This window comes from Rattus norvegicus, chromosome 12 (assembly GCF_021556685.1).
Source record: "Rattus norvegicus strain SHRSP/BbbUtx chromosome 12, alternate assembly SHRSP_T2T, whole genome shotgun sequence".
Lineage (NCBI taxonomy): Eukaryota > Metazoa > Chordata > Mammalia > Rodentia > Muridae > Rattus > Rattus norvegicus.
In genome coordinates, this window is record NC_141545.1 from 9,191,947 (window position 1) to 9,219,540 (window position 27,594).

General features: G+C 43.8%; 2 protein-coding genes across 10 annotated transcripts in view; one reads left to right on the forward strand and one right to left on the reverse strand.

The window, feature by feature from the left end:
• The window catches only part of Elavl1 (ELAV like RNA binding protein 1), a 40,943-nt gene extending 24,755 nt beyond the window's left edge, over positions 1-16,188 (reverse strand). The window contains 1 exon segment of one of the 2 annotated variants that reach the window (NM_001108848.1): positions 16,028-16,163. The gene's annotated coding sequence lies outside the window, so the exon portion shown is untranslated. 2 annotated transcript variants of the gene reach the window in all.
• LOC102552452 (uncharacterized) lies at positions 12,084-26,287 on the forward strand. 8 transcript variants are annotated; one of them, XR_015634535.1, is made up of 7 exons: positions 16,325-16,667; positions 18,878-19,011; positions 19,800-19,877; positions 20,249-20,367; positions 23,546-23,646; positions 24,477-24,589; positions 25,690-26,287. XR_015634535.1 is itself a non-coding variant. In XM_087579635.1 (4 exons), exon 1 carries the CDS (start codon positions 15,469-15,471, stop codon positions 16,375-16,377), a length of 909 nt encoding a protein of 302 aa, XP_087435761.1. In that variant the 5' UTR covers positions 12,084-15,468; the 3' UTR covers positions 16,378-16,521; positions 18,878-19,011; positions 19,800-20,367; positions 24,477-26,287. The 8 variants fall into 8 exon arrangements, 3 of the variants coding, with proteins under 3 accessions (XP_087435761.1, XP_087435762.1, XP_087435763.1); XR_015634536.1 differs by having other exon boundaries at positions 23,588-23,646; XR_015634537.1 differs by having other exon boundaries at positions 16,325-16,521.
• Positions 26,288-27,594: the final 1,307 nt, after the last annotated feature.

Here is a 27,594-nt window from a genome sequence, read left to right on the forward strand (position 1 = left end):
GTGTGTGTGTGTTAGACTCTGGGATCACACCTAGGGCCTTGAGCATGCTAGGTAAGTACTCTGCCACTAAGCTACATCCCTCCCAGCCCAATAAACAAGACCTTTAAATGCATATTATTAAGTCAAAGAAAACAGTTTGCAATGCCACATGTATGACTCCAATTGCATGGCTTATCAATAAAAGGCAAAACCATAAGGATACTACTAGATATGGTGGTCCATGCCTATAATCCTAACACTCAAGAAGGCAGAATATCTAGGCTATCCTTGGCTACATATCAAGGTAAAAGCCATCATGAGATACATGAGACCCAAACTCAACAAATAAAAACACCCACCCCAAAACAAAGAGACAGACAGACAGACAGACAGACAGACAAGACAAGACAAGACAGACACACACAGGGTATGCAGGGATAGTTCATAACTTCCTGTTCTTAAACATAACCCAAATTTGGTTGCAAGTCCTCACAAGGTAGTTTGCAGTAATCTGTAACTTAACCTGACTTCTTTTAATCTCTGTCGGTAGCAGGCATGCTATAGTATAAATACACACAAGCGAAACATTCATACACATTGATGTGACTGCAGGCCTCAGTTATTACATAATATGCCAATGTTTCATTAATTGTAACAAATGGGTCTAAATGTTTGCAATAGGGAAAAGGTTGTTGGGGAAGGATATAAAAGGAATAAACTGCTATTTTTTTGAAAACTTATTTTTATGTGTATTTTTGCCTGCGTATATATAAGGGCACTTCATGTATACCTGGTGTCTGTGGGAATTATGGAGGACTGTAAACTACTGCATGGGTGATAGGAACCACATTTGGTTCCTCGAGAAGAGCAGTGCACTTAACTCACTTAACTCCTGAGCCATCTCTCTAGCCACCCACTCCTTTTCATTTTAAGGTTACATGTACTTATTGTGTGTATGTATGTGCATGTATATGTGTGCAGGAGCATGGAGGCTAGAGGAAGACCTGCAGGAGTCAGTTCTCCTCTTCCTTTGAACTCAGATCAGACTTAGCAGCAAGCACCTTTAACCACTAAACCATCTCACCAGTTCTTTATAATCTTTTTTGTAAAACTAAAACTGCTCTACAAAAGAATTCTATTAACACAAAACAAATCTAAGTTCAACCATGTTTACCAACAGTTTTTAAAGGCAGTTTCACTTTTAAGTCAGGCTGGCCTGGAATGAACTATGTAGTTCAGGGTGGCCTCAAACAGGATGATCCCCCTGCCTCTGCTTCCCAAGATCTAGATTACAGGTATGAGGTTTCACACTTGGGTAAAAGGACTCTGCAAGTGATAGGTATCCAATGTAGCCGAAGATGGCCTACAACTCACTATGTAGCCTAGACTGGATTTAAACTTCTGATCTTCCTGCCCCTACCTGCCCCCCGAGTGCTATGATTACAGGTGTGTGCCACCTGGTCTGGCTCAGTAAGAGAATCCTTGAAGAGAGGCCTGAAGACACAGCTCCTTAACAAAACATGCACAAGACCTTGGGTTTCATCCCTAGTGGACGAGTATACCTATAAATATAGCTGTAAAAAACCCAGAAAACAAAACAAAAAAAAAACAAAAAAACAAAAAAACAAAAAATCAAATGTAATCCCAGTATAACAGCTCAAGATCCTAAGAGGAAAAAAGTGTGTGTGTCTCAAGAGCTTCCCAGTCCTAACTGCTTTTTCCTGTCACCATTGTGGATTATAGCTGGATACAGACAAGCCTATGATGCAACCCAACTTTGGACATCTGCTGGTCAATTATCTTCAAATGTTCTTTTTCTCTCTAAAGATACAGGTACTGGAACCAGAAAGAGATCAGGACTTCTTAGTGTGCGTGTGTGTACATGTGTGTGCATGGGGGGTGTGGGGTGGAAGAATGGGCCCACAGCTGCAGGTTCTGGAAAATCTACTTTCAGGAGCAAAGAGCCATGTATACCTTGCCTGTAGCAATGTCTGTATAGCTGCATCTGAGGGCACCAAGACCAAACTTTTTTTTTTCCCCCGGAGCTGGGGATCGAACCCAGGGCCTTGCGCCTGCTAGGCAAGCGCTCTACCGCTGAGCTAAATCCCCAAGACCAAACTTTTGAAAACATAGCCAATACCTGGTTTGCTCTACAGACATTAGGGTGCAGTGGCCTAACCTGGGAGGCCCTCTGACCCCGCTTTTAAATCTATAGTCACTACTTCACACATGCTCACTTTCCTGGAGAGTTCAGTGAACAATCTACTCCTTCCTCAAGATGTGCAGACTGGATTAGTGAAAATTCAAAGCCCACAAGGCATAAGCCTTTGACTATCTTTAAAAACAACTCTGCAAAGGTTGCGTGTGGGCACACTCCTGTAATTCTAGTACGGAAGCAGTGGGGACAGGAGGATCAGGAATATAAAGGCTACCATTGGCTGGTATAGAAAGTTCAAGGCCAGCTTGGGCTACATTTAACTGCATCTCAAAAGAAAACAAAAAACAGAAAAACTTTTCAGAGCTAAGTAGCAGAGCACTTGCCTAGTACACATAGGAGGCAGTAAGTTCCATGTCTAGCACCTTAAAAAAAAGGCTTTGCCAGAGATTACGTAAAACCAAACACAACATTTGCACAGATATTTCTCTCCTACTACTTGAGTCACTGGGAGAAGGGGAATTAGACCTGTTTCCCACTCTCTTAACTCTCAAATAGGCAAACTAAAAATGTCCCAGTGTAGTGTTTATTATTACTCATTTAAAGCTCTGCAGGTTCCTTTTTCTCTATCAAGCATGTTAACAGGAAACCAGGTATCATAAAATTAAAAAGCTGTATGGCAAAAAGCACCAGAAACAAAGACAAGCAGCAAGAGACATCTGCTATGTATCATTTTGATTAGAGTTTGTTATGCTGGGAAATTCACCCACCAAGGGACAGGATGTGATGATGTGTGCAGGCATTCTTGGTTAACATCAGTGTGTATGTGCCCACACACTATCAGTGTCTAGCGAGCACATTACAGGATGCTGTTAATAAAATATTCTGCAAGGCACAGGATGATACCAATGACTAAGAAGTACCTTGCCTAAAATCTCAACATTGGTAAGGCTGAATAAATTGCCTAAAATGTCAACATTGCTAGGGCTGAATAAAAGTTGAGTCAAGGCATCTACAAATTAATAATTAAAATCCAACACATAACTAGCAGAAAGGTAGACAACAATGATATAAACTACAACTTCATGATGATAGCCATTCAAAGAGATGACAAGCCCATGAGGAAAAAAAGCTTAACCTTGACTTGATGGGGAATGCCTTTAATCTCAGTACTCAGGAGGTAGTCAGGAGGATCCCTCCAAGTTCAAGGCCAGCCTGGTCTACAGAGCAAGTTTTAGGACAGCCAGGGCTACACAGAGAAAGTCTATCTCAGAAAACAAACAAACAAACAAACAAACAAACAAACAAACTCAAGTCAAACCAAACCAAACACCTACCCCCAAAACAAACATACAAAAAACAAGCAAGCAAGCAAGCATGCAAAAACCCTCAACCTCACGAAAAGGGAAAACTGGGGACGAAAGAGCTAATAAATGGGGCACTTGCCTAGCATATACAAAGTCAACCCTGATACCATGTAAGCTAGCACAGGGGCACATGGCTATCATGCTAGCATTTGGGAGGTGGAAGCAGGAGGATCATATCTTCACCTTCAGTTTGGAATCATCTAGGACAGTGATTCTCAACCTTCCTAATGCTTCAACCCTTTCTTTTCTTTTCTTTTTTTTTTTTTTTTTTTTTGGTTCTTTTTTTCGGAGCTGGGGACCGAACCCAGGGCCTTGTGCTTCCTAGGCAAGCGCTCTACCACTGAGCTAAATCCCCAACCCCCGCTTCAACCCTTTCAAACAGTTCATCATGTTGTTGTGGTAAGCTCCAATCATAAAATTATTTCATTGCTACTTCAATTTTGCTACTGTTATAAACCATAATGTAAATATCTGATACACAACCCTGTGAAAGTCATTCAACCCCGACCCACAGGTTGAGAATCACTAGACTGTATGAGACTTATTCCCCCCACAAATAAAGCAAAATGAAATGATAGGCTGTTTTACTAGTCATATAAGTAGTGGGCCACCCTGCACCTTGTCAGGGCAGCACAGTAGAGGTGGCCCTTAGTGGTGAAGACACAGGTGATCCACCAGCATCCAAGGGTGTGAGAATGGGAGAACTGCCCAGTCCTTCGCTGGCTGCAGCACTTGGGAGAGTGGGCCCTGCACCCACGGGGCAGCCAGGTGAGCCAGCCTTGAGAGAGGGAGAACAACCCTGCCAAAGGTTGCTAACCTGAGTAGTGCTGGAAACTTCACTTTGGTTGTGTGGATACGGGATGGCTGCTCAGCTCAGCTACCACCCACCCAGGCCCAGATCCAGGGCTTTGAACTGGTCTACCCCAAAACCTACATCATCTGTAACTCTCAGTGGGCTCAAAAAGGCCAGTCCTGCTGTTCCAAAGCTACAGGAGCTTCATGACACAGGGTAACCACAGGATAACTGGGAGAAGTCCTGGTGTAGATCCAATATTGATGATGTCACAGAAACTAGAGACCTCAAACCAGACCAACGACTCATTGCAAATGAGGATGTTTGGACAGAGGGGTATTGTGGGGCATATTGTTGACACACTATGGCTTACAAAAGAAGTTTTCTTTTTTCTATGCTTTGCTTAGTTTTTTTTCTTTTTTTTTGTTTGTGTGTGTGTGTTTATTTTCTTTTTGGGGGTACTGTAAGGGCAGATGCGAGGTTGATAGGAGGACACAGGGAGATGAGTGGGTCTGGACTGAATAATGTGAAACTCACAGAGAATCAATCAATCAATCAATCAATCAATCAATCAATCTGCATCCTGTAAGAAGAGGGAACAGGGGCTGGGGATTTAGCTCAGTGGTAGAGTGCTTACCTAGGAAGCGCAAGGCCCTCGGTTCGGTCCCCAGCTCTGAAAAAAAAAGAACAAAAAAAAAAAAAAAAAAGAAGAGGGAACAACCTCATAGACAGACATATATAGACAGCACCAGCTTTCTGAAGGAGGGTTTGGCAACTTCTAAAAATTTTATTGTGAAACCAAACCCATGATAAGAATTTGTCTCATAGCAATGACCACATCAGTACAAGTTAGGAATCTAAAGAAAAACTCTACCTCTCAGTTTATAAAAAAGGACCAAGTGTAGCTAACATTTACATATATGTTAATAGATGGTGGACCAGAGTCAATTTTAAGTAGAAAGCACTAAAATTTAATCATAAAAAATTGTGGTCAATCTGTTAAACTGTCTGTGGTCATGAGATTTTTTAAATAGACCATTACGTTAAAAACAAACAAATGAGCAAAGGCATCTGCTGAAGAGAAGAGCACAACAGAGATTAATGTCAAAAATTAATATGCACCAGGGTGCTGGTGGCACACACCTTTCACCATAATGCTCACAAGAGGCAGGAGGATCAAGGCAAGCTTGGTCTACAGAGCAAGTTCTAAGGCAGGCAGAAATACAGAGAATCCCTGTGTCAAAAACAGCACAGCAGCAATAATAACAGCAAAAAGAAGCAAACAACAAAAAACTTGAATATGAAGTTTGTTAAAAATGAGATTCAAGGGCTGGAGAGGTAGCTCAGTGATTAAGAGCACCAACTGCTCTTCCAGAGGTTTGAATTCAATTCCTAGCAACCACATGGTGACAACTCATAACCATCTGTAATGGGATCTGATGCCCTCTTTTGGCGTGTCTGAAGACAGCGACGTGTACGCACATATATAGAATAAATAAATCTTTAAAAAAAAGAAAGAAAATGAGATTCAAAACATCTCTTCCTTCTTCTTTTCCCTTTTTTCTCTTTCTCTTCACTCCCCTACTACTCCTTCGCTTTTCATGGTGCTGAAAATGGAATCTTTTTTATTTTTCTTTTTTTCGGAGCTGGGGACCGAACCCAGGGCCTTACGCTTGCTAGGCAAGCTCTCTACCACTGAGCTAAATCCCCAACCCGAAAATGGAATCTTATGAACCTCTTTTTTCTTCACTCCTCTAAGAATTGTGCTTTTACTTCTCCCCCATTCGTTCTGTTTTCAATAGCTGATCAACTGACAAAAATTTCAACTCATTACCTTTTATAAAGTTTTACTAGAATATAATCATTTTCTTTGAGCTATCCTACTGTCTAAAGTTTAACTTTTTTCTCCTAAAAAACAATGACACAGTTGAGTAGTAACAAACTAGTAATTGCCACATGGCCCACATAGCCCAAAACATTCACCATCTGGCTTTTTACAGGAAAAAAAATGCCTACCACTATTTGTTGCCTTTGTCCTCTCCCTCCCTTCTCCACCCATTCTGAGTCTCCAAAGGGTTTCCACAGGGAGCTCCTCTATAGCCCATGCTACAAAAGATTCAACCTAGTAGCACAGCTCAGGATACAGTGCTTACCTCCAACTGTGAACAAACCCTGGGTCTGACTCCTAGCACTGCCAGCAGTCAGACTCTATGTAGCCAAGGCAGGAGTTACGGCATGTGCCACCATGCCAATCCTCTTTTTTCTTTTGTTTTTTCGAGACAGGGTTTCCCTGTGCATCCCTGGCTATCAAAGAACTTGCTCTATAGACCAGGCTGGCTTTGAACTCAGCGATCTACCTCCTTCTACTTCCTGAGTGCTGGGATTGGACTGATCAAAGAATTCTTAAGATAGAATACCAAAAGCATCAGTATTCATTAAGAAATAAATAGATGTAATCAAAACGTAAAACTGTGCTGTGTAAGACCATGCTGGAAGAAAGAAATACCCAAAGCCTGAGAAAAGTATTTGTCAGGAAGGGAGGGAGAACACCTAGAAATAGTTTTTCATTATTCTTTATTTTGTCTTTTTAAGACTCGTGTGTGTGTGTGTGTGTGTGTGTGTGTGTGTGTGTGTGTGTGTGTATGTGTGTGTGTATCCTGGAACTTGCTCTATAGATCAGGCTAGTCTCGAACCATTCTTTTTAAATATGCATATAGGTATTTTGCCTAAATGTGTCTGTGCAGCAAATGTGTGCCTGATGCCTGTGGAAGCCAGAGAGGTATCAAACCCCATGGAATTTGAGTTACAGACAATTCTAATGTGGGCACTAGGAAATGAACCCATATCCAGTGTTCTTAACTACCAAGCTTTGATGACACAATTTTAAAAAGCTCTTAAGACTGGACAAGTCAGACAGGCAGATCTTTTGTTATTATGGTACGCACTACTCTTTTAGTGTACTAAATGGTTTTTCTTCCTACGGTGGTCTACCATATTACCAAAAAGCCCCCGATGTTCTCAATTAACTACCAGAAATGTACTGGTGATATACATAAATAGTGTTTATTAGAAATTTATTTCTGATAAGTATAAGTTCACAGTATGGTGTGCACAAGTATAAACACATATAGACACAACTTCACTTAAGGAAGAAAGGGAGGCATGGCAGCTGGAGTGATGGCCTAATGAGAACTTAAGTTCAATCCTTAGCATATGTGTTAATAGACGACATGTACGACTGCCTGTGTAAGCCCAGCACTGCAAAGGAGAAAGCAAGAGTGATGGGGCTTGCTGTCTTCCAAACTAGCTTCGGGGGGCTGGGGATTTAGCTCAGTGGTAGAGCGCTTACCTAGGAAGCGCAAGGCCCTGGGTTCGGTCCCCAGCTCCGGAAAAAAAAAAAAAAAAAGAACCAAACTAGCTTCGGGTTTGGTGAGACCCTTTTTCAAAGCATAATGCAGAGCAGACCCAACTTAAAACAAGAGAATGTAGATCAGAAGTTCAAAGTTATCCTCATCTAAATAGCAGTCCCCCAAAACAAACAGAACTGGGGAGATAGTTCAGGGGGATAAAAGTATTTGTGTATGCAAGCCTGACAATTTAAGTTTGATCTCCAGAACCCAAGTATAAAGGTAGATGTGGCCAGTTGTGTAGCAAAACAAGAGACCTTAGGAGAAGAAAGACTCTAGATATGAAGTCCAAAGAACAATTCATTTTCATATTCATGGTTTGTTCTTTGACATCCACACATGTACAGCAACAATCTTGACCACTTAACACAAAAAATTAACTGAAATTTTAAAATAAGCCAACACCTAAAACTTAAAAAAAAAAAAAAAGCAGATGATTTTGAAAGTACAGCAAAGCAGGTATGTAGATGGCAATAAACGTATGGGAAGAGGTACAACATCATTAGCTAGGCAGAGAGGCCACATCCACCTAGTAGAATGGCTAAAACAAAATATAACAACAGGAAAATGTCCATTCTGGAGAGGATGGGGGGAGAAGTTAGACTTTCTATACGTAGCAATAGTAGGAATGCAAAAATGTTATAGTCGGGGCTGGAGAGATGGCTCAGCGGTTAGAGCACTGACTGCTCTCCCAGAGTTCCTGAGTTCAATTCCCAGCAACCACATGGTGACTCACAACCATCTGTAATGGGATCTGATGCCCTCTTCTGGTGTGTCTGAAAAAAAAAAACCCAGCTAGAGTGTACTCTTACGCATAAAATAAATCTTAAAAGAAAATGTTATAGTCACTTTGATGAATTGGCAATTGGCAGTCTCTGAGTTGAATATGGACACGTAGTATGGTGACCTGGCAATCATGCTCCTAGTACTGTTTGGTTCTTTTCTTTTACCCATACGCTAACTCTGAAATACACCATGTAGCCCAAACCTATGACGGCACTACTGCCTTACCTCTGAAAGGCTGAGTAAAGAGGTGTAAGCCACCACATCTGTCTTCTACTCTTGCTCAACGCAAGAGAAATGAAAATCTGGGTTCATATAAATTACAGTACGTCTTACAATGAAACACAACTCGGCAATGAAAAGGCACTACTAATCCATACTACACACATGACTTTCAAATATATTTTACTGGGGAAGTCAAATACATTTTACTGGGGATAGAGAGCAGACTAAAAAAAGCCACCTCTTCTGAGGGTTTTAGGACATTCTAATCCAACTTAGGATGATCCATCTTAAAAATGTCTCCCTATGGAAACAGGATCGGTTTGTAGTCCAGGCTGATCCTCTATATTGTGATTTTAGATAGATAGATAGATAGACAGACAGACGACAGACAGACAGACACACAGACTGATTTTAAATAAGTTTAATTTTATGTGTACGAATGTTCTGCCTATATGTATATCTGTATGTACAAGGTGTAGGCCTGGTGCACTCAGAGGTCAGAAGGCAATGGATTCCGTGGAACTGGAGTTAAGATGATTATGAGCCACCATGTGGGTTCTGGGAATTAAATTTTTAAGTAGCACATGCTTTTAATCCTAGCACTCATGAGCCACAGACAGGTAGACAGACCACTGTGATCTTGAGGTCAGCCTAGCCCACAGATTTGAAGGCCAGCCAGGATTACATAGTGAAACCCTTTAAAACCAAACCAAACCAAGCCAAGCCAAGCCTCACATACTGGGTCTTGTTAGTAGTAGCTTAGTACTTAAAGATTTCTTGCCCACCATGCATGAGGCCCTGGGTCCCACCCCAGCATCACATGGGAGTGGTAGTACACAACTGTAATCCCAGTATTTGTGAGGTGGAATTCAGAAGTTCAAAGTCATACATACACACACACACACACACACACACACACACACACACACACACACACACACACACACAAATATATAGCATGTTTGAAGGCCAACCTGGGCTCCTCAGGCCCTTTCTCAAAACAGAACATCCTTCAAACAGTCCTACAAAAAGATGAGTAAAAATTTCTATAATGCAAATTAAAAACTAAAATTAAGATTTAAACAAACAAAACCTTTGTCACACTGTTTCACAGCATGGCCATGGGCAGTCAAGGCTGAACACTTTTTGCAGGTCAAGTCTACAGCCAACTGGCAGCATGGAGCCAGCCTTTTGGTACTTCAGAGGTTATTCTAGTCAACTTCTAAGAATGCTGCCCTTAACCATTTCCAAATCTGGGTGGCCCAACCTGGGTCCAACTGGTCCTGTGCCCATAAGCTCTAACTGTAACAGGTCTTGTGACTATCCAGTTAAAATGACTACTACCAAGCCACTGCCACCTCCTGCTCTTAGGTCAACTCCCTTTATTCCCAGGCTTTCCCTGTTAGCAACCAGTAAAGCTCAGAGGTCACACAATTTTGCTCATGGTCAATAAGGCTGTTAATAAGTGACGGATCTTGGCCTTGTCACTACATGGTGGTGTCCCAGAATGAATCATACCTCTGTGATGGGTGTCCCTATTGAATTTTCCAGCCTGTGTCCCAAGCCTGGCTTTGACCTACGTAGGGCAAAAGGCTGCTCTATTTCTCAACTATAAAAACCAACCTAACAAACAAAAAACATAGAAATATGAGCATGTGCTTTCGTTTTAATCCCAGGTTTATTGATTCAGGGCTACTTTAGACTGTCCGAAGCAGTTGACCATAATTTGCAACATGCTCTAGCAGAAGCATGGTTTTGCCAGCTGCAGATAATTTCTGTGATTATGTGAAGGTACATACATTCAAGGGCCCCCCAAGATGTGAGTATTGGTCGTTTAGGGAGGTTGGCTGTGGCTTGATAGTTAAGATGTGATCAAAGAAGAAACAATAGGAAAGAAATTAGATTCAGAGATCTTTCTCCTCCATCCTTGTTTCTCTACCTAGTGTTGGGGTTGAAAGTTGTGTGTGTGAGTGTGTGTGTGTGTGAGTGTGTGTGTGTGTGTGTGTGTGTGTGTGTGTGCGCGCTCACGCTCATAAGATAAAGGGTGGGAAAAAAACCCCCACAAAGTAGCAAAAACAAACTACACTCAATTCCTCAGCACCACTGGCATAAGTCTTTTTTACTTCCTCAATCACTGATTTAAAATTATTTAATTTTCACCAATATCAAGAGTGAGATGTTGGCAGGGAAGATGGGTCAGTAAGTGAAGAGTTTATTGAACAAGACTGATAATCTGAGTTTGATCCCCAGAAACACATGTAAAAGTAAAAAGAACCAACTCCACAAAGTCGTGCTCTGAACTTCACATGTGCTCCACACCAAAGTAAGTAACATAAACACAGCAAGGACTAAGGGCCAAGGCTATACATACATACATACCTACCTACCTACCTACCTACCTACCTACCTACCTGGCCAAGGTCCCAACTACCACTAATTATGTAGTCATGTTTCTAGCAATTGAGGTTAACACATCCCAAGTTCAGGGAATGAGCGTCATGCTAGGAAAATGACCTTTTCATCATGGTAAATCCCCTGCCAGGTAAGGATAGACCACTGTTATCTAATGGGCCCCAAAATTGGGTTCAGGGAACCCTGTGTTACACAGTAGGAAAGGAAGTTATAGGCTCTCAGATTTCACCAAGGATATTGTATGCCTAGAGTCTTTGAGATGGGTGGTAGGGTGGGAGGCAAATCACCGAGGAAATGCTCTGTTGGCAGAAAACAAAACAAAACAAAACAAAAAAAAAACCAAAAAACAAAAAACCCCAAAACCTGAAGGTGCCACTTGAACCAATTATGACCACCACCACCCATCAAGGACTCAGACAGATGAGGCACATACAGATCCTTACCAGCCTCTGTCCAGTCAAGAAAAGGAAAGCCACTTGGCTGGGGTAGCTCCAGCTAAGTAAGTTCACAGTAGGTCAAGTGCAGAGAGTAGCCTGACCAGTCCAAGTGCTCTACAGGCCTAGGAACTTGGCTAGCTCTAGAGTCTTGCTGAATGCCCCAGAAACTTAGAGCTGGTGAAGCTCTCGCAGAGAGAGCACAGCAACACAATAAGGCATGAAAACCCACCGGCTCTACCCCACTTCCAAAGCGAATTCTGTCAGGCAATTAATTATCTGAAAAATGGTGAGGATAAATCATTTCATGTTCTCACTGTGGATGCTACCGACTGCAACAAAACACACGATAAATGTGGATACTCTTACTCCTAAAACCAAGGTGTATGACTCCCTAAGCTGTCTCCTGACCATACCCTTCTCCAAACCTTTCCATCACCTTGAATTACTTTCTACAGTGGCACTACATACTTGTCCTCCAAGTAATCTCTATTTCCTCTATCTAATCCAGTTCTTTTTTTTATCTTTATTAACCTGAGTATTTATTTACATTTCAATTGTTATTCTCTAATCCAGTTCTAATACAAGTTCTGCCTCTCCTTCCTCTTGACTGTCTTTCTCAGATCCCTGTTCCCTCTTACCTAGCCCAACTCCTAACTGTGTCTGTAAACCCAACTTAACCTGTTCCTCCAAATGACTCCTCTTCCAACGTCTCCAGGTTTCTCTGTTCATGGTGACATCAACCTTGACTGGTTGCTGTGCACTATTCTCTCCTGTCAATTCTTCCTCTGGCATAAAGGTTTCTTTGAAGGGTAATTGCATCCAGTCACTTTTGAACTCCACATTTTCTTCTCTGGGCTCAGGTGGAATAATGCCAACCATGTGCCAGCCAGGCACTGGGAACACAAATCAGGAGCAATTCCAACCTCAGCAGATCAATTTAACCTTTTCCTAGTTTTATCTCCACATTTACCCTCCCAGACCTCTTGGTTTGGCTTAACCGGTATACTCAGGCCTGGCACCCTCTTGATGCCTTTCTTTTCTCATATTCTGCTCATCTGCTGATCCTAGACAGCCCTCTCCATTCCTCTTTGATTGGAATCTGCTTGAAAACAAATCCTCAGTAACCAATAATCATTCCATTCAATATACTTTGTATGAAATAAAACCTTCCTTTTTAATTTGACTTTCTTGAGACAGGGCTTCAATGCAGCCCAGACTAGTCTTAAATCTCATAGATGGCAATATCTGCCCCTAACTCTTGAGCACTGGGATTACAGGCACGAGAAACTATTCCTGGTTTATAGGGTGCTGGGTATTAAAACTAAGACTTCATGTATAAGAGGCAAACACTCTACCAACCAAGCTACATCCTCAATCCTGATGAGGTCACTTCTTCCTAGTGATAAGAGAGAGAATGGAGAACTTGGCAATCTTTCTTGAGAATAGAAAGGTAGGTATAGATTATAGAGCACAGCAGTGAGTATCCACTGTGGCACTGGACATGGATATTCTATTACCATCCTATTTCCTCCATTCTGTTTCAGCCATGTGCTCTTGTCTTCAGGCATACACTAAACTGCTTTGTCTTTCTTCTCAAGTTCTCTATGGCCACTCATCTTTGCAGCACTCAAACATTAGGTAGGGCTGGCCATCGTTGCTCTTCCTCATGCCCAAATTCCTTAACTGTGTTTCAGTGTTCCCTTGTTTCTATAGCAGGTGCTCTGTATTGTATTAGCAATTTCTCCAACTTAAGGAGAGCAATCACCTAACTGGTTTTCTGCCTGCCAATCAGTGCATCCTTTGCAAATGTGATTCCCTCTGTCAACTAATGCAAGTCTGGAATGGGCCTTCATAATATCTGAGGTCTCTTCCCAACAGACCTGCTACCCACTTCCTTCTACTTTCCCCAAAGTTCCATACCCCATATGGTTTCTTGAACTAATGGAAGGCCTACCTACTCCACTCATCAAGTTCTTGAAGAGCCTTTCCCACTAGTCTTTTACCTGGCTACTTCCTCTAGGCCCTCCTGCCTTAACAACTCCAGGGAACATTTTGAGGTCTCCTGGGCTTGAATAACAGTTCCTTTTCCTGTGCTTCCACATCACCTGGTGCACTACTATTGCTCACCAGCCAGGTTGAAATCATCTAAACATAGGTCATATACACCACGGCCTCTCCAGAGCCTACCCTCTGGGCTAGAACACAACTTGGGGGAGGGGGACATAAGGCTTACTTCCCTCTTGTTGGCCAATTTCCTTAGGTCTTTCTCTGTAGAACTAGTACCACCTAGGGGCCAAAGGACCGCACTGCATCTCACTCACCATTCACCATTTAACTAGCTTGAATACACTGAATGTGATGGGAACACAAACCAGGGAACAGTTCACTCTGGAGAAAAAGCCTTGGCATTTGGAGGCAGCTTCAAATGGTGCCTGTGCTGAGCTGGGCCACAAAGTTTTCCAGGGAAAGAGTAGAAAGGGTCAGAGAAGGGGGTGGGGGTATCCCAAGCTAAGAGTCAGAGAAGGGTGTGGTGGTATCCCAAGCTAAGGGTCAGAGAAAGGTATAGGGACATCACAAGCTAAGGGGTTCTGGTTTTAAACTTCAGAACCATTTGAACAGCCCAGCACATTTTTTTTTCATGCCCCAAGACTTCTTTTAATCAGGAGACTCATAGATCTGCATCTTCAAAAGTCAACTCCTGCTGTTGTGCAAAGACAGAGAAATAAGTGTGAGAAGCAACTAAGCACAGGAGTATGTTCTTCAGTCTCTCCCTTTCCACCATTCTTGAACACAGTCAAATTGAAGTTGTTTCCCTCAAACCAGTGTTTCAACCAGAAACATTTTCTATTTCTCTCAGCTTCTTCACAGAGAAGTCACAGCATTAGATTTGTGTGTTTTGTTTGCATATATGTATGGGATCCTCTGGAACGGGAGTTTTGGATGGTTGTGAGCCATGATGTTGTGAGCTAGGAACTGAACGCAGGTCCTCTACAAGAGCAACAAGTGCTTCTGTCCATGGAGCTACCTCTCCAGCCTCACAGCATTGTCAAAACCAGATCTCAACAGTTTTGCACTCACCAGTTAAAAGGCAGTATGTTGGAGGTATCTTAATGCTTTCAAACCCTGCACTGGCCTCAGTGTACGAGATTATCCTAAATTTCACTTTTTTCTCTAAAATGGATATCATAACACATACCTTAGGGACTGGAGACAGGCCCACGAAGTATTAACACATGGTAGTTTGTTGAAAGATTGTGGTGATTATTTGTAACTGCAAGTACTCCATGTGTGGCGTGCACAATACTTTTACCCTGCTACTTTACAGGCAATTGAATACAGCTTACTCGAGATCTTAGGAGCTTCACCCAGATTATCAGAAATAGGGCCGGAAGAACTTTTCAGGAAGATTGCTTAAGAATTTCTCACCTCTGTGTATGTGTACGTGTTTTGGTGGTGGGTAGAATGAGAGAAAGGCCCTAACAACCAATGCCTCAATGTGGTTTTGGTACTCACAACTGAAAAAAGTAGGAGGCAAAGATGCTAACATTCAGTGGGCAGAGAAGCCAGGCATGCTATCCAACTTTCTACAATGCATAGAGCAGCCAGACCCCCACAACCAACCATTATCTGACTCTAACTGCCTATAACAAGGGGGTTAAGAAAGCTTTCTCTAACATCCGATCTTGCCCCTTCTAGAGCTCTGGCCAGCGGTGTCCCACACGAACACTTCCGACAATGGAAGCTCTGTCTAGTGCAAAAAAGTTCTCCACCTGCCCTGCACATAGTAGGTGTCAAAACCCATTCTGACATGCTTTAGCAGCAGAAGACGAGAAAAGGAAGACCCGTCGTCACTCCCCATTGTTCAACAGCATGCAATTGGTCTTTTCAATATTTACACATTATTTTACAAATGAACAGCTTTGTTAGAGATGGCGATCAAGGAAAAAATTTCCTTTCTCTTCTAGGACTTCCACACATACAGAAGAAAGGTTTGCACACTTCTAAAAGGACCTCACGACCCATCACGGTGTATCCTGAAAATAGTCCACAAAAGAAATCTATAGGATTTCTCGAAGGAGCAAGTCTGTGGGCCGTGACCTCTGGCGCCCAAGGCCCTCGCTCCACTCTTCCACCCCCGGATCACCGGGCCTCCGAGATCAACTATCTGGGGCCCCCAAGCCTCGGAGCCCGGCCCCCCAAAGCGCGTGCCCACGCCGTGTCCTTCTCCCGCCTCTCTCGCGGGAGCCCAGAGAGGAATCTGCCCGGGGGTAGGCTTGTCGCCAATCTGAATCAAACAGAGTCGGTTCTCACTCGCCTAGCCGCGGCCCACACGCGCGTCTCCATAACCAGGCCTACCGCGGCCTGGGGCCTTCGGCCGGTGCAGGCCCGGCGGACGCCCGCGGGGCTAGGCGAGCTCAGGCCCTGGCGCGGCCTACTCTTTCGGAAGTCGCCGAAGCCTCTGGCCTCACCTGAACACGGGCGGGAAGGCCCGGGACTCTGCTCCGGGGCGGGCGGCGCGGTGATAACGGCTCCGCACGGCCTCGGTAGCGGTGGTGGCGGCGGCAGAGCGGTAGCGGCGACGGCGACGGCGACGGCGACGGCTGCGGCTCCTCCTCAGCGCGCACGACCCGCTCCCCGGCCCCGCGGCCCAGACACGCCCCCTCCCCAGCGCGCTCTACTATTGGTTAATGTTTTTGAAGAACCGATCCTCATTGGTTGGCATGGCTGTCGCGGTACTCGGGAGCGCGCGGCGGAGGTGGGACTTCCTGTCGGCGTCGTCCGCGGTGGGACCAGGGCGCCCAGTGGAGTGGCAGAGTAGCTATCGGTGGCCGCGGAGGGGGCGAGTTGGAGCCTGGCCCGCAGTGGACGCCAACTGGACATCAAGGCCAAAGAGTGGCGCTTTTTATAGAACGCACTTCGTGTGGTCCTCACAATGCGTGATGTGCTGCCGCTCACTTCCGAAGTAAGCAAGGTGGTCATCGGGAGCCCAGGCTAGGAGGACAGGATCCTCGATTCGAATCCCGGCCCGGACATTTCCGGTCTGCCTGCGGTTGAACACTGGCTGACGTCACTTCTCCTGGCCTCAGTTTCCTTAACTGGTGGAGCGGGGTAAAGGATGTGGGCAGCATGGGCAGCTTCTGGGAATCTAACGTTAAAATTTCTTGGTTTTAAGATTTTTCTTAATGTGTATGCATGGGTTCAACCTGCGTGTCTGTGCACCACGTGCGTGTAGTGCATATGGAAATCAAAGAGAATGTCGGACCCTTCCCGACTAGTATTAATAGACTGCTGTTAACTGCATTTGGGTGCGGAGAACTGAACCCATGTCCTCTGGAAGAGCAGCCGATGCTCTTAATTTCTGGGCCATCTTTCCAAGACCCATCTCCTTCGAAATTTTAAATGCCCACAAACATAGTAGTAGAGTGTGCCAACCAGTCGGGCAGTGAGCAGCCTGTCTCTTTTTGGGAGCTGTTGTTCTGGGCTAGTGCTATCAGACACGTATATGCCAGCCTGTTTGATTTAAAAAGTCGTCTCTGCCTCTTTCCGATTTTTTTTTTTTTTTTTTTTTTAGCATGTTTGTTTTCTTTTAGTCAGGATCTTCCTGAGTAGTCCTGGCTTGGAACTTCTAAACCAGGTTGATCATTGATCCGCCTGCCTCTGCTTCCTGGGTGCTGGCTTTAAAGGTGATGTGTATGTTTTGAGACAGTGTCTCATATAATCCAGGTTGTGTGTCAGTGAAACGATCCTTATGCTTCCATCTCCCAGGTTCTAGAGTTACAGGCCTGCAACACAGCAGCTGGCTATAGGTAACCTTTTAAAGACAGTTTCATGGGATTCGAAAAAATGTTATGTTTTAATATTTTGTATTATGTCTGTATTATTTGTATGTATGTTTGTGTTTTTAAAGGATGGTGTTTATGTGTATATAATATGTATATATTATAATATGTATGTGTTTGTGTGAGCATATATGTGAAAATCAAAGGATTCATTGCAGGAGTCAAGTTTTCCAACATAAGGAACCTGGGGGTGGTGTTCTTTTTTTTTTTTTTTTTTTTCTGGAGCTGGGGACCGAACCCAGGGCCTTGCGCTTCCTAGGCAAGCGCTCTACCACTGAGCTAAATCCCCAACCAATGTTCTTTTTTTAAATTAATTTATTCGCTTAACATCCTGATTGCTGCCCCAACTCTTGGTCCCCCTCTCACAGAGTTCCCCCTTCCCAAATCCTTCTCTAAGGAGGTGGAGTCCCCCATCCCCATAACCCCCTCACCCTGGCACATGGAGTCTCTGCAGGGATAGGCACATCCTCTCTCATTAAGGCTAGACAAGGCAGCGATTATGGGAGCATATTCTGCCCCCTGTAACATTTTTTTTTTTGGTTCTTTTTTTTTTTTTTTTTCCCGGAGCTGGGGACCGACCCCTGTAACATTCTTGATCAGCTTTGTACAGTAAAACTTTTAAGGAAGCCACAAAGTTGTTGCTATATGGCAACTTAAATTTTGAAAATTATGTATGAACTCAGGAGATAAGTAGAAGGGTCAGAAGTTCATGAGCAGGATGAAAAGGTGGCACAGCAGTTATGAATAGTCACAACTTTGCAGAGGACCATGATTGAATTGAATTCCCATCAACCCATCTATTGACTCACAACTACCTTTAACTCCATCACTAGGGATATAACGCCCTCTTCTGTCCTCTGGGGCACTGCACTCACATATACAAATCCATATGCAGACATACATATACATACGTAATTTAGAAATAAAAATACAATCTTCCCTTAAAATGTTCATTCTTGACTCTGTAGCAAATTGAAGACCAGCCTCAACTACATGTGACCCTATTTTTTAAAAAGTAAGTTATTAGTTGAAGGTAAAAAATAACGGGTCTGCAAGATGGCTCAGCAGGATGAGGCACTGCCGCTGGACTTCACTCTCCAGGACCCACGTGGTAGAGAGAACGGGCTCTGCAAATTGTCCGGCCTTGTTGAGCCTCTTTAGGAGAAGATGTGCCTCTTGCTTTCATATCCACACATTGGCACACATACTATTTTTTTATTGTAAACCCCAGATATTTTTAATAGTTTTATTTAACCATATTTCAACATATGATCAGAGTTTAAAGTTATGAGATCTTTTGCCAGGAGGTGGTGATGCACACCTTTATGAGGCAGATTTGAGGCCAGCATGGTCTACAGAGCAAGTTCTAGGACAGCCAAGGCTATATAGAGAAACCCTATCTAAAAAAAGAAAAAAAAAACCAAAACTATGAGATCTTTTATATTCTGTGTTTTTCTTCCATTTGTTTTTGAAATCTAGTGTACATTTTACATATCAAATTGGACCAGTTGCAGTTCAAGGATTCAGCAGTTCTATGTTACCATTAGACGATGAGCTATTCTAAGAGGAGGCAGAAAAATCAAGTGGGCTCCATCTGAAATGTTTTTAAAGGGGTAAGAAGGGAAGGAAGGTGGGGAGGGGAATGTGGAAGGAAAGGATTGTAGTTCATAGGCACCAGGGAGTGGGGAAGATGGGACATGAAGAGGAGCTGGCAATAGTCACTTTCTTTGATTTTCAGTATTGCCTTGCAGAGTGTGCAGAAATTATGGGTCTGGGAGATAGCTTAATGGGTAGGAGGTTTGCTATGCAAGCACGAGGACCTGAGTCCAGAGCCTGGGTGCACACATAGGAAACCTAGTGTGGGGCTGGGGAGATGGCTCAGCGGTTAAGAGCACCTGACTGCTCTTCCAGAGGTTATGAGTTCAATTCCCAGCAACCACATGGTGGCTCACAACCATCTGTAAAGAGATCTGATGCCCTCTTCTGGTGTATCTGAAGACAGCTACAGTGTGTACTTATATATAATAAATAAATAAATCTTTAAAAAAAAAAAAGAAACCTAGTGTGGCCTGTGTGTGTGTGGGAAGCAGAGATGGGAAGATTGATGGGACTTGCTGGCTACCAATCCAGCTCAGGTAGACTATGTCTCAAAGAAATAGGCAGGCAGTGACGGGGAACAGGATACTCATGTGGGGCAGCGGATCGTGCCAGGAAAGGCTGAGTGGGTTCAGGGACCCCAACACCCATCTGAGGATACTAGGTGTTTCCCTGCTCCCTACAGACTCCTGGCCTGGAACACGTGACCACACTCCCCACATAGGCATGTGAGGGCCAGGTAGCACAAAACAGAGTTCGAATGAGCTGATGGGCCCTGGGGATTTAAGCAAACTTTCTTTCCCAGACAGTCCGTCCTACGAAGGGCATTGACCTCTGGTCCGCCCTGAGGAAGTGGTATGCACCCATTTTCCAAGATGGAACAGTGAGTAAAGGTCTGAGTAATCATGGACTGCCTCTCTCATTAAGAACTGCCATGAGCATCGTGGAGGGAGCCTTTGTCTACAGAGCTTCCAAGTCTAAGTCTCCTGCAAAAGGCCCCTCCTTGCTAGTCAGTCATTGTCTCTGTCGTCGTCCCCGTCCCTATCCCCAGGCTTATCTTCAGCCATTGGGCCCCCAACTCGTCCTTGCAATTTCCAGCAGCGTCTGGATGTCTGGGAGTCAGGGAACCCCAACTTTGGCCCCTAGCCTGGGCTGCATTCTCCCACCCCCTGAGTGGTGCTACCCACAAACCCATCACCCGATGGTGGCATATGGTAAAATGTAGTCTAGCATCTCCTGTTTCTCCTGCCCAAGTTGTGTTCAGCGGCGTGGGACCACATCTGGCACCTACAAAGTGGGGCATACCCAACTGACACATACCCCAGCTGGCAACCACACAGACCTACATCGAAACTCTGGTCCCAACTAAGACGGTGAGTAACCCCTGGCACTAGACCGAAAGACTAGGCCTTCCCTCACTAAAGACAGAGACTCTGTCTTCTTCCCAAATTTGTTTTTAGGCAGAGCTATTGTACTGACCTCCATCTAAATCCAGACAGTCCAAGGGACCATTAACAACAACTCTGAAGTGGAGCTGGCTCCAGAGCCACAGCAGCTTCTCTAGCCAGGCCAAGAATACACAATCCATTGCCTCCCTCTGATCTCTGCATGTGTACATACATGCGGGCATACAGTATACTTGCATGCAAAGATGCATGTGTCCCACTTCCTAATTGAAACTTGATGTTGGGCACTTAACAGGAGCTAGTTCACTGAAGGTCTGAATTTTTTAATTATATTTATGTGTATATGTAGGTGTGCTTGTGTGGATAGGTGTGCGCATGTTCATTCAAGCACATAGTGGTCACATGCTTGTAGAGGCCAGAGATTCCTTTCATTTTCTATGTGCCGTCTGTCTTGGTTTTCTGAGACAGAGTCTGTTCCTTGGCCTAAAACTTGCCAATTTGACGAGTCTGGCTGGGGAGCCCCTTTGTCTTAGGGTTTCTATTGCTGTGAAGACATCCACTTTTTCTTAAAAAGGAAAACATTTAACTGGAGCTGGCTTATAATTCAGAGGTTTAGTCCATTATCATCTTGGGGGGAAGCATGGTGGCATGCAGGCGGACATGGTGCTAAAGAGATAGCTGAGAGTTAGTCCTATATCTAGATCTGCAGGGAGCAGAAAGTGAGACACTGGGACTGGCTCCAGCATTTGAGACCTCAAAGCCCTCCCCAGTGACACACTTCCTCCAACAAAGCCACACCTACTCCCAACAAGGCCATACTTCCTAATAGTGCCTATGGGGCCATTTCATTCAAACTGCGGCATTTCATTCCTTGACCATGTAGTGTGATTTATCTTGTAGCCCTGGCTAAAGGAACACCAATTGCTAGTCAACTGGTCCTTTAAGTCTTAGCTGTTAGAACTGCTTGACCCCACAACCTTTAGTGTTGGTTACCTCTTGAATTTCTGGAAACAGGATAGGATATTAAAAAGTCAGCTGAGGCTAAGAGGGATTGGGGGCTAGCAGCCTGAGAGGAGAAGGCAGTTGATGCAGAAGATAGTTAGGAGACAGTTAAGCCAGGACACCCTGCGATGAGCAGGCTCATAGCTAATAGACTAGAGAACAGTTGTAATTTGGAGCTGTTAATTTTGAGAAAAGTGGGAGAAGGGACTGTCTAAGCAGAATGTTGGGGACTGAGGGAGGAACAGTTGTGAAGAACATTTGATGACTGGGAGAAACATTTGAAGGGGCTGTGCTGGAAACTGGGAAGAAGGGTTTGGAAAGAAATTAGATTCAGAGAGGACCCCCCACCCCCCACCTTTCTTTCTCCTATCTAGTGTTAGGGGGATAAAGAGTGGGAAAAAAAGAAAAAAAGCAAAGACCACAAAGTAGCAAAGACCAGCTATAGACCTCCATAGACTTGTAGCCAGACCATAATGCAAAATGTATTTAGTTCATCTTCAAAAGTTCTCACTTTCTATAACAGTCTCAACACTGTTTAAAAATCCAAAGTTCAGGGTTGGGGATTAGCACAGCAGTAGAGCGCTTGCCTAGCAAGCGCAAGGCCCTGGGTTCGGTCCCCAGCTCCGAAAAAAAAAAAAAAAAATGAACTGTGAAAAAAAAAATCCAAAGTTCAAAGTCTCTCTGAGACTCTTAACTGTAATCCCTGTAAAATCAAAATGGAAAGAAAGCAGCACAAAACAAACCAAAAACAGATCACATGCAACTGCAGGGGTTCCAGAGGGGAGGGAAGGGAGCGTAGTGAGCAAAGACTGGACCAAAGCAAGACCGAAACCCAGTTAGTGCAGACTTTAACTTCTGCATCTCCATTCTGATGTCAAAATGTTCTTCAGGTCTCCGACTCTTCAGTTTGCTGACTGCACACACTTTGCTTGTGTTGGCTCTGCTCCCTGTCAGCAGCTTTCCTTGGCAGTCCTACAATTCTGGCATCTCCAACATCTTGGGCTGTCCAAGGCAGTCCAGCCTTAACCTTCATAGTTTTGCAGAATGGCCTCTCTGAGCCTCCAGCCTGGCTTCTGCAGATTTCCTTAGTTGTGGAGGGAGATTCTGTAACCCTTTCCATACCCTTCTTATACCCTCGACTCAGAGCCAGAACCCTGTGGCTGAAGCTTCCCAGTTGAGCTGTTCACTTGGGCTGGCGGAAGGCTCCTTGTTCAGTTACATCTGCATCAGCTTTATATTTTCAATGGTTTCCTTCACTGCCAAACTTTTCTTTCCACCCTTTTCATATGTTGGAAGCTTGGCAGGATGGCTCTTTCCCAGAAGCTACTTACGACTCCTTTTATTCCATTTAATGTTTGTCTCCTTAAACCCAGGCCTTAACTCCATATACGCACTGGTGCCCTTCTCTCCTCGGTGTACAGTAGGTACTTTTCTTCTTCAGCTTGTTCTTTTATGTAAATCTGCATTATGTGCTTGTGCAGCACTAATGGAGGCTGTAAAAAGGTATGGAGTCCCTGCTAGGGAGAGCTGTGAGCCACTGTGTAGGTGTTAGGAATTATACTTAGGTTCTCAGGAAGAACAGTCAGTGCTATTAGTAAACAGTCAGGTTTTCCCCCACCCCACCCTTTTTAAAATGGTGTCCTGTAGCCCAAGCCGGCACCAGACTTCATATGTAGCTAAGGATGACCTTGGACTCATACTCCTGCCTCTACCACCCCAAAGCTGGGATTACAAGTGTGTACCACCATGCTTGGTTTTCCTTTATTTATATTCGATTGTTAATAACAGTCTGATTTTAAAAATTGTGTGTGTGTGTGTGTGTGTGTGTGTGTGTGTGTGTGTGTGTGTGTATTGTGTTGAACTTGGGGGAGTTGGTACATCTTTTTCACCATGTAGGGCAAACTCAGATTGTCTCATTCAGTACATTTAACCTCTAAACCATCTCATTGGCCACAGACTTAAGATTTTCAGAAATAGGGGTTGGGGATTTAGCTCAGTGGTAGAGTGCTTGCCTAGGAAGTGCAAGGCCCTGGGTTCGGTCCCCAGCTCCGGGGGGGGGGGGGGGGGGAGAAGATTTTCAGAAATATCACAAAGATGATTTTTTTATTAATATATTTGCTTTGGTTTTTTTGTTTAATTTGAGATGGTCTTACTCTTTATCCGTGGCTGGTCTGGAACTCATTAGCCTCAAACTGCCTTGAGCAAGATACGCCTGCCTCTGTTTCCCAAGTGCTGGGATTAAAGGTATTCACCACCATATCCTTTTCACTAATATAATTGTTACCAGACCTAGTAGTATAGATTTGTATTCCCTGCTTGAAGCTTAGAGTAATAGTTTATCCATCTGTAATCTTATCATTAAACCACAAGTTTAAGACTAACCTGGGCTACATATCAAGTCCAGGATAGCAATAGTAATAATTTTTTTACATGGGCATGAGACATCAAAGGTAGTGGGCTGCCCGGTATGTGTAAGGCCTGAGATTCAGTCCTAAGCACTGAGAAGGGGCAGGGGGATGGCTCAATAAAATGCCAGGTACACGGGCTTGAAGATCTAGCACTGCCCTACATTGACATAATGCCCTGGCATCGTCATAAAAGCTCAGCACTGATGGGATGAAGATAGACAGATCCCTAGAGCTTACTGCTTAGCTAGCATGGCTGAGTCGATGAGCCCTAAGCTCAGAGCTAGGACTTAGAGCCAGTGAGACCACTTAGCAGGTAAAGGTGCTTGCTTCTAAGCCTAATGACCTGTTTGATTCTTGGAACTTGTGTGGTGAAAGGAGAGAGCTGGCCTCTGCAAGTTGTTGTCTGGTCTTCAAGCTTGTACACAATACACACAAAGAAATGTTTTACAAAATTACCAGGAGAGTGACCGCCATCTACTCTGTCCTCTGCATGCATGCATACACCCAGATAAGTGTTTACATGCCCACGTGAACACATATATATATACCACAGCACACACATACACATACAAAAAGTAAAAATTTATTGTAATTAATAGGCCAATATTGATGCCTTGTTCTTGGTTATATAGAATATTTTTCTCTAATATTTGTTTTCTCTTCCAGGGTCCCACAAAGATTACAACATACCAATTAATTGTCCTGTCTAGTTACTTCTTGGCTGTGACAGAATCACACCTTCCACATTTGTGATAACCTTTACACTGTTAAAAAGTCAGGTATTTTGTCCTTTGAAACTAGAGCTTTGTAGCTTAGAGCCATCTTGCTGTCTAGAGCAAGCCAGGTTAGTGGGGACTCACAGTCCTCTTGGGTGCTGGAATTATAGGCACTCCTCACTGCACCTGGCAGGTGAGTTATTTTGAAAGGTGTTTTCCTGTTAGAGTAGTCATAAGATTATGATAATATTGACTGAAAGATCAGTTTTCCACCTATCATATTTTAAAAGATTTATTTATTTTTTATTTAATTTTATGTAACTACACTGAATCTATCTTCTCACACACTAGAAGAGAGCATTGGGTCCCATTACAGATGGTTGTGAACCACCATGTGGTTGCTGGGATTTGAACTCAGGACCTCTGGAAGAGCACTCAATGCCCTTAACCACTGAGCCATCTCTCCAGCCCTCAATCATTCTCCATCTTTTTTTTTTTCCATTTTATTTTTTGAGACAGTCTCTTATTAAACCTGGAACTGACTGGTAGGCTAGGTTGGCTGGCCAGTGAGCCCCAGGGATTCTACAGTGAGGGTCCCAGTCCTCAGTGCCAAGACTGTAGGTATGCACCACTGTACCCAGTTTCTTTTGTGGGTGTTGGGGATCTGAACTCAGGTCCGCATGCTTGCACTATAGGCATTTTACTGCCCGGGTCATCTCCTCGGTACCCTCCTATGTTAAGGTATATCCATCAACATTGTCTAATCGGTTCTGCTAGAGCCTTCAGCATGCTAAGTTATTAGCGTTCCCTAGAATGGCAGAATGAATATATATATGGAGTTATTAGATTCACAGGCTGTGTTCTAGCTAATCCTAATCCAACAATGGCAGTCTATGAATGGAAAGTTAAGAATCTAGAAGTTGCTCAGTCCATGAGGCTGAATGTCTTAGCTGATCTTCAGAAGATGTTGAAATTCCAAAGAGGAAGGCTCCAATGTCAGTGAGGGAACGGACTTGCTAGCAAGGCAAGAACAAGCAGACAAAGAGCAAAACCTTTCTTCTGGGTCCTTACATAGGCTTCCAGCAGAAGGAATGGCTCAGATTAAAAGAGTGTCTTCCCACCTCAAGGTCAGAATTAAAGATGTGTGTCTTCCTGTCTCAAAGGTCAATACTAGAAGTGAAGTCACCTACTTCAAACCAAGCAAAAAATCTCTCACAGGTGTGCCCTCCATTTCTGGATTGAAGTTTACTCAAGATGTAGTCAAGTTGACCACCAAGAATAGCCATCACAGTAACCTTCTTCTGGCATGTATATATGCATACACAGAAATATGTGCATATGTGTAATTTTTAAGAATAATAATTAAAAAATAAGCAATGCGGGAGGCACCAGTCAAGTGGATGGTAGCAGTTACTGGGCAGATGTCCTGAAGAAATTGAGCCATGCTCCAGCAGTCAAGTACGCCTGTGTGTTTGTGATCTCCATCGTGGATATGACAATCAGCTGCACGAAGTTCCGCCTTCACTTCTTCACAGTGACCAACTGTAGTCCATTCTCTGCTCTTAGTATAACTGAATACTATTTCATTCTGTTGTTCAAAGGGGTCTGATTTTAGCCATTAGAATTTCTTTTAGTTATTTGTATGGTCCTTGAGTATTATCCCCAGTGTGTTCAGGTTCCTGGACACTTCTTACTCTAGCATTGCAAGATCCTGCAGGCTCATATTATATACTTCTTGCCTCAGTCCTGGAATAAACCATTTCTCCAAGAAGTCTTAGATCTTTGTGTAGGAGAATGATATTAGAAATTAAGATGAAGGGCAGCGAGATGGCTCTGTGTTAAAGACTTTACTTCCCAAGTCTAATGACCCGAATTTGGTTCCTGGAAGCCATATACAGATAGGAGAGGACTGACCTCACAGACTTGCCCTCTGACCTCTACAGGTATGCCATGTTATGTGTGGCCACCTGCCCACACAGACCAGATATGTATACATACACAATAATATTTTTTTCCCTTTTATACACGGTCTTACTATATAATCCTGACTGGCCTATTTGTTAGGTAGAACAGGCTGGACTTGAACTCATAGAAATCTACATGCCTCTGCCTTTCCAAGTATTGGGATTAAATGTGTGCATTACCATGCTCAATCGTATTTTTTTAAATCAAAACTTGAGATGCAAATGAGCTATAAGAGCATGGACTGCTAATTTATATTGTTCCTTGTGGTTTTGATCCTGGGAATGGAACCTGGGCTTTGTGCCTACTAGACAAGTACAGTTCCAGCCCTGGTCACAGCTCTTTTAATCATCCCCATTGTACTAGGTTTGGTAACTCACCTTTGGGGATATAGCAGTAACTATACAAGGTGTGGCGTCTAGCTTAATGTCAGCCCTTAAGAGACATGAGGACAGCTCCAGCATTTGCTTTGTGGCCTCAGAAAGTTAACCTTCCCTATTTAAAATTGGGGGTGGAGGGGTGATGGCAATACTTCCTGACGTTCTCTGAGAACTAGAAACCCTAGGACAGAGCCTGACCAAGTATTTATTACATTTTTCTCTGTCATTCTGAGGCATCAGTCCCAAAGCCCCGCGTCTGAATAACTGTTTCCTCCAGATTGAAACATCCTGTACGGAAAAGGGAAACTCATAACGCTTAGAAAGTAAAGAAAACTTCCAAGTCTCAGGAAGAGCTTGCAACCTAGAAGATTCACAGGGAACTTCGCTGTGGCTGTGCTACAGAAACAGTAACAGTTACTGTGGAGAGTAAGGGAAAGTGTCTTGTGGCTGAACTAAGCTGTCTTTCGGTCATTATAGTTCCAGGCCTGTAGTTTTTATGAGTCATCGTGTGCTAAGTGAGCTTTTCAGTGACCTGATGTCTCTGAGCCGTCTAGTTCTAGTAAGTAACCTAAGTATACTCCCTGGTTCTACACACTGGTACCCTATGTAGAATGAATAGACAGTTGTCCCTCTTGGCTCAGGAAGTCACAAAACACCTGTTGAAGTTGGGGAAGTACTCTACCACTGAGCTGTATTCCTGCCTGTCTTAGTTAGGGTCTTACTGCT

Excerpts from the sequence above, each read along its gene's own strand:
- LOC102552452 (XM_087579635.1), top strand. The coding sequence starts at position 15,469 with ATGAACAGCTTTGTTAGAGATGGCGATCAAGGAAAAAATTTCCTTTCT.